Raw genomic sequence first — 10035 nt, 5'->3', positions numbered from 1 at the left:
AGTGGTTGTAAAAAAAGAAATAAAAATTTAAACGTGATTGTGTTGTGACCTTTCTCGGCCACCGTACATGCGTCTCCTATTGCCGACAGCATACTGCCTTGACATATTTTATATATATCTGAGAAGACCAATATATAAACCAGAAAGAAATAAAGTGATTTACGCTACTTTTGTTTAAACTAGTTGACTACAGCGCAAACAATATCCGCGTCATCCAACGTCACTTCCGTACACACAAGATGGCGGCGTCCATGTGGACGTTGTGCGGCCGGAAGATTTGCAGGTATTTGAATTTCTTGTATTTTAATTCTTTTGAAAGCTTTCAACGCGTTGTGGAAAAGTTGAAACTGTACGACTGAAGTCGTTTTTATAACGCGGCGCCACAAGGGTGTGCCTGTGGCACGCAAAGCCTGATCAATTTGATAGAAACAAGATTTCACTGCAGGCTTTTTTCGTGAGACGTCAAGCTGTCATCGCGCCGTCTTTGGATAGATTTTTTTTGTTGAAGGGTACAACTTATTGTGTGAGGTGTCTCAAAACGCGATCCGGGCTCACACAGATCACATGGCAAGTACTCTTTATGCTAAATGGCCCAAATGAGGTGAGTGGCCTGCTGTCGTTTTTTCTTTTCTTTTTTTGTCTCTAGGTGCATTACAAAAAAAAATCATAAATGCAACCCCGCCTCTTCCCCAAAGTTTCTTGGGCGTCACAAGCTAAAATGTGAATTACAAGCAAGATTCAGATACGCTGGCGCTCGGGTGTCGGAGCATGTGGGGGGCGGTGCCAATGAGGTGCCACCTCTCGTCTCTCGTCAACAAAAGTGTTTCAGAACGTGTGTCGCTGGAATCAGATGAAGGGACATCAACTGCCAAGAGCCTCCACCCATTAATGGCGTTTCAATTCATTTTCCGTCAAAACCTGAGTCATCTGATTTACGAGCGTGATTGCGTTAAAGGTTCAACTCGAAAGTCAAAAGTAGCACTGTATGTTGTCACTGCTCCATTTCTCTATTTTTATTTGGATCAATTTTCAAACTTTTTGTTTCAACTCTTAGCTGAATTCTAATGCACAATGGAAAATGCCATAGATGGGCGAACATAATTTGATAATACATTAAAAGAGGTTTCACTAGTTCAAAACAAAACACACACTCAAAACAGAATGCACAAAACATACTCGCAACATGAAGCGTGCATGCAAAACACCAATCACGCTTGAAACACAAAGCTGGTCTTTTCCTGTGCTAGCGTAATGCTATCATAGCGGACATGAGCAATAGCACTCGCAATAGCTCATGCTAACGCTAACGTGGATCTTTCAGATTTCGCTCTGTGAGCTGCAACCAGCGACGCTTATTCAGCTCTGGTAAGTTTAAAAACAAAGAAAACATTTTGAGTCTTTTTTTTTTTTTTTATATACATTGAAATCAGCACCCTTAAAAGGAGGCAGGGCACACTCTTTGCCAATCCGCTGTCCATTCTGTCAGGTCAGGGCTTCCTGTTGCGTCCCAGGCCCCTCCCCATCCTGGTGGTGACGGGAGGCGGTTACTATGGTTACCAGCACTACAAGAGGCGGGACCGGGAGGACGCAGCCCCGCCTGCACTGGCCACGCCCACTCAGGTGAGAAGTTGCTGTTGTTGTTGTTAAATCACTCGAGGCGCCTGAGGATAATCCTCAGAAGCGCGATACTCGCGTGTGGGAGTAGCGGGGGGAATGGATGACGTAGAGTTGCGGGCAAGAGATGACGGGGTGATAGTTATAGATGAAGTGGGGACGCTACGACTAGCCCGTGCCACCCGTGCAGGCGGAGAGAGCCCAAACAGATTCTGCAGACGAAGCCTTGTATGTCCATTGAATATCGGGACAGGCCGGAGCAGCTCCTGTGGAACCCCCGTCGACAGGCGGCACAGTCGATGTCGCCCGCCCTAAGAAGAAGAGATCGGAGACGCAGGACGGGCGATGCAGCTCCGATCAGGGAAAGGGGCGCCTCCCACGACGCGAGTCTGAGTGTAGTAACCAGGATTCGCAGGGCTCCTCCATGAAGAAGCCCTTCGCGGGACACCTCGAGAAGGTTCCTGGTCTTTGTCCCGCAGAAGTTGCTGTTGTAGGGTGCGGAGTCTCAGCAGGGAGCTGGAAAGTGGGCGGGGCCCTACGGGGATTTAAACACTCGAGTGGGTCGTGGAATTCCAGCGGGAATTGAACCGAGGGCCCGGGAGACACATGGCGATTCATGTCGCCACCTCTATGGGGTATGTAGTAGGCGTGACCAGCTGCGATGTGTTGGCAAAATGAGAGAGGGAGGAAGAGGAGGAGGAAGGGTGAGGCGGGCAGCAGTTTGTTGTTGTGTGTGTGGGCGTGTGCGTGCGAGCGTGCGAGAAATGTGTCTACTGTGTGAGGTAATTGTGCGTATACAGTGCGTGTGTTTTTTGCATATTTGTGTCCGTGTGTGTGCGCGCAGATGGAGCATAAGATGCTAATTCCACTTGATCCTGTGTTAACCCACTTAACACACACGCGCGCACCCCCCCCCACACACACACACACACGCCCTGAGAATTGTCCTCCTACGTGAGTTTGTGTGCGTGTGCACGTGTGTGTGAGAGACAAGCTTCCGAGTTAGTTTTGAGTGAATAAGGGTGAACAATTTTCAAAAAGGGTTTGATTAACAATGGCCGGAGGTTGATTTCAGTCCGGCCCACGAATCGCCGTCGTGCGTCTGATGAACCTCCTCGCCAAAATTGTCAGCCAATCGCGCGAGGGCCTCACTTTGATTGGCTACACACCGCCTCTGCTTCACGGGCAGTGTCGTGTGCGTCCCACAGGTGGCGCTATATCGCTCCTTCCCCACTCGCCTGTTGTCTCGAGCGTGGGGTCGTGTGAATGGGATCGAGCTTCCGACGTGGCTTCGTAAACCCGTTTACTCGCTCTACATCTGGACCTTTGGAGTCAACATGCAGGTCAGAATACGCATGCACACACACACACACACTTATACACACTCACATTGAATTGCGGTTCCCGTACTTTGTTGTCCACTAGGAAGCGGCGGTGGAGGACTTGCGCCACTACCGCAATCTTGGAGAGTTTTTTCGGCGCCGTCTCAAAGAGTCGGTGCGACCGCTTTGCTCCGCTTCCTGCCTGGTAAGATTTCCTCAACAAGCTCCTTCCTCTTTATCGCGTCAAACTATGAAATCCCCCAAAAAAAGTAATTCAAGAAAGCTTTTCTGACAAATGAATGAATGGAAAGTTGTTTGCTTCGGAATTTCTGGATTTATGACGATGGCGATGACGTCACTGAGGTGACTCACTCTTGACATGTGATGTCAGGTGTGTCCCGCAGATGGCAGGATTGTTCACTTGGGTCGCGTTTTGAGTTCAGAGGTGGAGCAAGTGAAGGGCGTCACGTACAGCCTGGAAAACTTCCTGGGGCCGCAAGATGGACACAGCAACCGTGAGCAAAACACGAACATCACAGCACACGAGTAACCCTAACTGATCGCCATAAAGACTCCCAAAGTGACCCCTCAAGTTACTCCGGTTGTGACTCCGGATGTGAATTTGGAAGCAAATTCCAAATTCACTTTGAGTTGTCTAATGAAGCCTAACGTGACTCCCAAAATGACTCCAGTTAGTGATGCCTAAATTAACTCCCAAGTGGCTCTACTCGTAAATCCTGTAGTACCACTCGAAGTAACTCCTGCAATGACTCATGCCTTGAATCCCAATGTGATCCCTGATCGTTCTTCCTGGGAGACTCCCAAAGTGGAAGCGACTTTCGTGGGGATGTCAAAAGAGACTCCCACAGTGACTCTTAAAATGACTCCCATAGCGATTCCTGTAATGACTCCTTGAAGTGACTTCTATTGTGACTCTCTCAGTGACCCCGTCGCCGTCTTTCCGGGACAGCCTCCTGGCGAGTCCCGACAACGACCTATTCCACGTTGTTGTGTACTTGGCCCCTGGCGACTATCATCGCTTCCACTCGCCTGCCGATTGGACCGTGGCGCACAGGCGACACTTCACAGGTCAGAGCTCACGGCCACTTCCTGTTTTTTGCTGTCTGCGTGTGGTTGTGCCAAGTTTGGTGATGTTGCGTGCATGTGTGTGTGTGTGTGTGTGTGTGGGGGGGGGGGGGGGGGGGTTGTAATATTTGCAGAGCTGGGCACTCTGTCCCGAGGCAGGATGGGGCGCGGGGGTGATGACAAATTTTCAAAAAGTGTTAACAAAGGCCGGAGTTGGATTTTAGTCCAGCCCACAAATCGGCCCTCATGCGTGTGATGAACCTACTTGCGACAAAATTGCCTCCGAAGACGTCTTTAGCGTCACTACCAACTGTTTGGGGTCGGGGGCTGACAATATTTATGAATAAGGCCGGAGGGTTGAGGCCGGAATGGTACCCAGATTGCGGCCGGAGGGCGGGGGACTGACCAGTAAAATAGGGTCAAGTGCCCAGCTCTGGATATTTGTTAATGTACGACTTGAGTGTTTGTGCCGTTAATGAAGTGTATGTGCACGGCGGTCAGGTTCGCTGCTGTCGGTGAGTCCGGGTGTGGCGGGCCGTGTCAAGGCACTGTTCTGCCTGAATGAGCGCGTGGCTCTGAGCGGCCGATGGCGGCACGGCTTCTTCTCCTTGACGGCTGTGGGTGCCACCAACGTGGGATCCATCCGCATCTACTTTGACCAAGTCAGTTGGCACCTGCACAAACACTTGCATGCACATATCGCGCCGTAGCAGATGACATCCCTCTTTGCGGCCCACCGGATTGTGCGTCGACGTCGGCGTCGATTCTTGACGCGACTCCTGATGTGATTCCCGCTGTGACTCCCACTGCCGCTAAAATCGCTCACAAATCAACTCTCGGAGTGACTCCAGTAGAGAGTTCTAAAATAATTCACATACCGACTTTACCAGTGACTCAAGCAGTGACTCCCAAAGTGATTCTCAAAAAGACCCTAGTATTGACACTCAATATGACTCCCAAAGTCAAATACTTGTTATTCTTTCTTCAGTCACGCTGAAAAAAAAAACGGTGCAATGACTGCACTTGGATGCGAGAGCCACAGCCGCACTTTCAGCCATTTATTGAAACACGTCAATGTAACACAAGCACCATGCTAGGAGCATGAGGTGGACACTCACCGGACGGAACGCCTTGACATGCAGATGTGGCTTGCAAGGCTACGCCCCTTAAAGACACATCAAACACACAAATAAAAAATGTCCACACTTGCAAGAAGTATAAAGGAGATGCAAAGTTAACGCATCGTGCCCTATGTCCCATTTGTGCCGCTTTCAGGAGCTGCAGACGAACGCACCTGGCGACAAAAAAGGCCATTTCCACGACCTGCATTACACGGCGGGGGCAGAGATGGCCAAAGAGGGCGTGGCCCTGCAGCGGGGGGAGGAGGTGGGCGAGTTCAATTTGGGCTCTACCGTGGTGGTCCTCTTTGAAGCCCCCAAAAGTTTTGCCTTCAGCGTCAAGCCGGGTCAAACTGTCAGGATGGGCGAGGGGCTGGGCAGCCTCTGATTGGCTGACCGGCTGGGTTGAACTTGAACTTGGGGATAGGGGGAGATGAGACTTGCCCATGGGCGAAACATTGAGGACAAATCCCGCAACACCTTGCAGCTGCTGAATTGTTGGAAATCTTGGAAACAGTCGTGTCAATTCTCAAGTCCTCTTTTTTTGGAGTTAGGAGGAAGAGAAAAGCCTTCTGATTTAGGCTCCGCCCCTAAAAGAATTTCCAATTATGTGCTGAAGATTGGTTGAGTTGTACAGTGGACCCTCGTATATTCAACGATATATATATATATATTTTTTTGGGGTGGGGGGCTCCTCTATTATTTGCTGCCTAACTCATTTGCATTTGGCATTTTCACTTAATTATTCTGGTTATTTGCAATTTAAAAATAAATGATGGAAAATTAGAATGAATATAATGAACGTCAATTATTTTTGGGTCTAACGGAACCCACAAGCTGCCTTCTTCTCATTTAAAAAAAAAAAATATGTACCTAATTATTTGCAGATTTTTGCCGTTTGCATCCGGACCGGCCCCTTATCCTCCACGAAGAGCGGGGAGCTCCATTAGGACTGAGTTTGACGAGCTGGGTTTACGTGGAGACTTTCAGTCATTCCGATTGACGATGTTTGCTGCTTCAATGATGATTAGACCCCACCCCTTATTTTAACCCCGCCCCGAGCAGCAGCAGCAACAACGAAGCCAATAGGAGAGAGGCTTGCAGCAGTTGCCATGGCGATGGAAACGTGGCTCTGCGAGGCCCCCGTGTGACCACGCGTCTGTGTCCGCGTCGTCCTTGGCCGCCCACCTGGTCTTCCCGTCCCCGACCGCCGCCCCCTCGACGACGCAGGGGGCGCAGCCGGTGTGCGTCTTGAGGGCCAAGAAACAGGTCAAGTCCAGGTCGAGCGCGGCAGCGCCCCCGCGGGGACGAGGCGTGTTCTGCCGGCACTGAGGACACGGGATCCAAACCTGACCGAGACCAAAGGGGAAGCAAGGTTGGTTGTCGCTCTTAAGTACGTGAAAAAAATGTGCGTGTGTTTCATTTATTTGTTTTTATATTTATATATTTACTGCTGAGCGTAACTGCACCACTTCCTGTGTCGGGGTCAAGGACGGGATGAGGAAGGCACCTGCTCATTGATCACGGCGTCCAGTCGCTTGATGCACGCCTGGCAGAAAATGTGTCCGCAATGCAGTCGCCGCGGCAACCTCGCCGCCAGATCATAGCGGCCAAAGCACACGATGCACCGCAAGGATGCCGCCGCCGAGCTGCCACGCGCCTCTTCCGTTTCCTTCGACATTTTCATCTAAGGGTACACACGCGCAGGATTATGATTGGTTGTCATTCTCTCATATTTATGGCTTTTTTTTTTTTTGGGGTTGTTTTTACAATCACACAAGCAAGTCCCAATATCAGTTTGTGTGCCTTCAGTGTAGTTCCATGTTGTGCCACAACATGCCAGGGCAGCGCTGAGCTCGATTGGAAGAGATGCAGCGGCGTTAAGTGCAAGAGACAGAGAAGGTTAACACTGAACGCACAACACTGTGATGTCATCTTCACTCGACAGCAAAATGGCCGCCCCCCTGAGATGAATCATAAGAGGTACGTTTTGCCGCTTCATTCCTATTCCGCAAACGTAATATTCATCCGAATGCTGTGTTTAGACGAGCGCGGTTGCATAGAACATATTATTGGAAAAAAATATTTTGGACTTGACTTCCCCTTAAAAAATTTCTGCATTCGAAAGAGACTAGGGCAATTAGTGAGCAATGGGTTCAAAATGTTTTTTATGAAGGTTTCATAAAATTCATACCTGATGATGTCACATCCTTTCTGCTTTGGGTCTTCGTGATGCCACGAAGACGACGTCTCGTTTCGGTTGCTCGTTGTCGTTGTCATTGTCTTCCGGCGTCACTTCCCGCACGCCACTTTTGTCGGATTCGGATGAAATATTCAACATGTCTTTTTCTATTGGCTGCCGCTGTCGCTTATCAGGTTGCAACAGTGGCCAGCGGTTGCCTAGCAACGGGACTGGATGCCGCGCTTATGTCACTTGTGATTGGACACGTTTGTTTAGGGTCACGGTCATGCGGGCCTCACATGCAAGTTGATAATCTGGGCATTCAGTTTTGGAGTCTCTCTCTCTCTCGCTCGCTCTCTGTATATGTGTATTTTTCTTCACAAAAAACATTCATCGAAACAGGAAAATGCATTTTATGACTAAAGTTTATTAGTTGTTTCCTTGGCGACGACCTTGGGGCGTGGTCTCCTCAACTTTACGTTCCCCTTCATTAACCTCGCTCAGTGGGTCAACGTTTGACAGACATTTCAACATTTTCAAGGATAAAAAAAACTTGGGCCCGACCGAATGGAAGTTTTTGGGAAGCCGATCCCTATTTTTGGCAGAATAAAATTCATCAGCTGATTCTTTTTTTTAAATATATAATGAATGAATTAACACTTAAAACGATAAGAATATGGATTTCAAGCAAAAATAGAACATTTGAAGATTTTTTTTTCGATTTCAGGATTTAACTTTACAAAAGAGGCTTAAATCGGCCAACCCCCCCCTCTCAAAAAAAAAAAAAAAAAAGTCATTATCTTTGTCTTATACTGCGATTGATTCGTGTGAAAAAAATAAATGACACATTTTGGGGGTTGATGGAGGTACAATTTGTAAAGGTCTAATATACAAATCATTCGGCCGATTAATCGGTCAGACCCTATTAAAAACGCTCACAGTTGACAAACATTTGAAAAATTACAAACCATAAAACCAACATTTTAATAATAAGAGAAAAGTACACATGGCAAGTTCATTAATTGATTTTTTTTTTTCTAATTAATTGACGCCTTCAGTCTTTCATTTTCAGTTTTCCCAGCGTTAAAAGGGAGGTTTGTCAGTTGTGTGAGGCTAGCTGTTAGCGCATAGCTGTTAGCGGCTGATCGCTAGTCGCTGGCTGATAGCAGCTAGTTAGTGGCTAGCTGTTTTCGGCTAGCTGCTAGTTACTAGTCCTTAGTGGCTACCTATTAGCGACTAGTCGTTTGCGGCTAGGCTTGCAGGTCACCCCAACAAAACGGCGGCCATTTCACTTCTCTTCAGTCGACGACGTCTTCCTCTCCCGGCAACAATCAGTCTCGGTGCGGCATCCGGCTGTGAGGTCACTTCCTCCTGCATCGGTAACAGCAGGTGCAGCGCCCCCCGCCGCCCTCCTCGTCCGCTTCCTTCACCAAATATGGCGGCGGGCCCACGTAGGGGTTGTGGTCATTTCCGTTGAGCGCACCCGGATTGGCGATCACCGTGGCGCTGTCGGCTGATGTGCGCAGATGGGCACGAGGGATGGTCACCTGACCGTACGGGTTGTCCAGCGACACGCGAATGTTGGATGACATGGCGCTGCCTGGCGAGCTGACGGCCAATCAGAAAAGGGAAGAAAAATGTCACACATTCATTTGTTCGGCAAGGGTGTAACGATTCATCCACGACCACAAATCAAGTGAATGACAGATATTAGATTTTTTTTTTCTTTATGTATCTGCATCTGGTATTGGCAGCCTCCTTGAGTACCTGAAACACTGAAATAAGACTCGTATTAACCTGACCTGGTTTTGGTACTTGCGGTCCTTAATTTTAATAATTAATTAATCGGCCAATTATTTTTTTCCAATTAATCAATGAATCTGATTTAAGAAAGATTTTTTTATTTCCATCCCTTTATCAAGAAGAAAATGCACAAATTGTCATAGTTCAGTTTCAGTTACTGGTTTTGTCTTAGTCAAAATAGTCAAAAGTGTTGATATAGTAAAAAATATTTTTAAAATGTAAAATATATATATATAATATATATATATATATATAATATATATATATTTACTTGTTATTACAAGTTTCTATGATTAGCAAGCTTTCCAGTGATACTAACCTTTGAAAAAAAGATTAAGAAAGTTAAGAATGTTTAAAAGTCTGATTTAAAAAAAAAAAAGTAAATCGAGAAAAAAAATAAAACTACTACAATTTTGACCACATTCATGACTCTCCTCATTTCTATCACAAGTAAACATTCTTATTTCACTGGAATCATCTGAAAATGTTCTGTTTGATCATACTGGTCTCATGCAAATCAGTTACAATTGCACATTTTATTCCCATTAATCAGGAAGCTGCCAGTTACCAAACAAACAAAAAGTCAACCAAAGCCAAATGCATTCCAAAGCGCAATAAACTGTTGTAGTCAAAATTTTGCCTTAGCGGAGGTCTCTGCTCCGAAAGCACCAGGATACCATTGACGAAAGAGCAACTGGCCAAATGTGGCCTCAGATTTGTTGTTCCACAGTACGCTTGAGCGAGTCATCATGCGGCCTCGCTTTTTGCAGTCAAAGTTGCCATGTGAATCCGATTTGATGGAGAAAAGTGTGACTTGCCTGGTGAAGCTGACGTGTCTTCAGGACAAAAAGTTGAGCTGTGGTCAAAACAATGGAAAACTTAGCTCCGCTCTCTCCTTCTACATGCTTGA

At 47.3% G+C, this 10035-nt stretch overlaps 3 protein-coding genes across 5 annotated transcripts; 1 reads left to right on the top strand and 2 right to left on the bottom strand.

The window, feature by feature from the left end:
- Window positions 1-92: 92 nt before the first annotated feature.
- pisd (phosphatidylserine decarboxylase) lies at window positions 93-9326 on the top strand. Of its 3 annotated transcripts, XM_088281644.1 has the most exons (12): window positions 93-283; window positions 1322-1365; window positions 1487-1620; window positions 2823-2957; window positions 3040-3141; window positions 3328-3451; window positions 3879-4025; window positions 4524-4684; window positions 5298-5408; window positions 6028-6515; window positions 6632-6833; window positions 6953-9326. In XM_088281644.1, the coding sequence occupies exons 1-10, from the start codon at window positions 240-242 to the stop codon at window positions 6088-6090; spliced, it is 1065 nt and encodes a 354-aa protein (XP_088137770.1). In that variant the 5' UTR covers window positions 93-239; the 3' UTR covers window positions 6091-6515; window positions 6632-6833; window positions 6953-9326. The 3 variants fall into 3 exon arrangements, with proteins under 3 accessions (XP_088137770.1, XP_088137768.1, XP_088137771.1); XM_088281642.1 differs by having other exon boundaries at window positions 95-283; window positions 5298-6515; XM_088281645.1 differs by lacking the exons at window positions 93-283; window positions 1322-1365; window positions 1487-1620 and adding an exon at window positions 1690-2318 and having other exon boundaries at window positions 5298-6515.
- On the bottom strand, window positions 6187-7410 carry rnf224 (ring finger protein 224). The gene is made up of 3 exons (XM_088281649.1): window positions 7335-7410; window positions 6651-6827; window positions 6187-6489 (listed from the first exon to the last, which is right to left on the bottom strand). Exons 2-3 carry the CDS (start codon window positions 6825-6827, stop codon window positions 6187-6189), a joined length of 480 nt encoding a protein of 159 aa, XP_088137775.1. The 5' UTR covers window positions 7335-7410.
- LOC148319220 (uncharacterized) lies at window positions 7730-10024 on the bottom strand. Its single transcript, XM_088281651.1, has 2 exons — window positions 9944-10024; window positions 7730-8930 (listed from the first exon to the last, which is right to left on the bottom strand). Exon 2 carries the CDS (start codon window positions 8912-8914, stop codon window positions 8684-8686), a length of 231 nt encoding a protein of 76 aa, XP_088137777.1. The 5' UTR covers window positions 8915-8930; window positions 9944-10024; the 3' UTR covers window positions 7730-8683.
- Window positions 10025-10035: the final 11 nt, after the last annotated feature.

Source organism: Idiotropiscis lumnitzeri, chromosome 18, assembly GCF_059441095.1.
Source record: "Idiotropiscis lumnitzeri isolate Australia: NSW breed Sydney's pygmy pipehorse chromosome 18, RoL_Ilum_1.0, whole genome shotgun sequence".
Lineage (NCBI taxonomy): Eukaryota > Metazoa > Chordata > Actinopteri > Syngnathiformes > Syngnathidae > Idiotropiscis > Idiotropiscis lumnitzeri.
This window is presented reverse-complemented; position numbering and strand designations above follow the sequence as displayed.

Bases quoted from the DNA above. Each gene is read 5' to 3' on its own strand.
- LOC148319220 (XM_088281651.1), bottom strand. From the start codon at position 8,914: ATGTCATCCAACATTCGCGTGTCGCTGGACAACCCGTACGGTCAGGTG.
- pisd (XM_088281642.1), top strand. From the start codon at position 240: ATGGCGGCGTCCATGTGGACGTTGTGCGGCCGGAAGATTTGCAG. The intron at 4,026-4,523 runs GTCAGAGCTCAC...CACGGCGGTCAG, and splicing joins GCACAGGCGACACTTCACAG to GTTCGCTGCTGTCGGTGAGT. The intron at 4,685-5,297 runs GTCAGTTGGCAC...TGCCGCTTTCAG, and splicing joins TCCGCATCTACTTTGACCAA to GAGCTGCAGACGAACGCACC.
- rnf224 (XM_088281649.1), bottom strand. From the start codon at position 6,827: ATGAAAATGTCGAAGGAAACGGAAGAGGCGCGTGGCAGCTCGGCGGCG. The intron at 6,490-6,650 runs GTGCCTTCCTCA...GGTCTCGGTCAG, and splicing joins ACGCCGTGATCAATGAGCAG to GTTTGGATCCCGTGTCCTCA.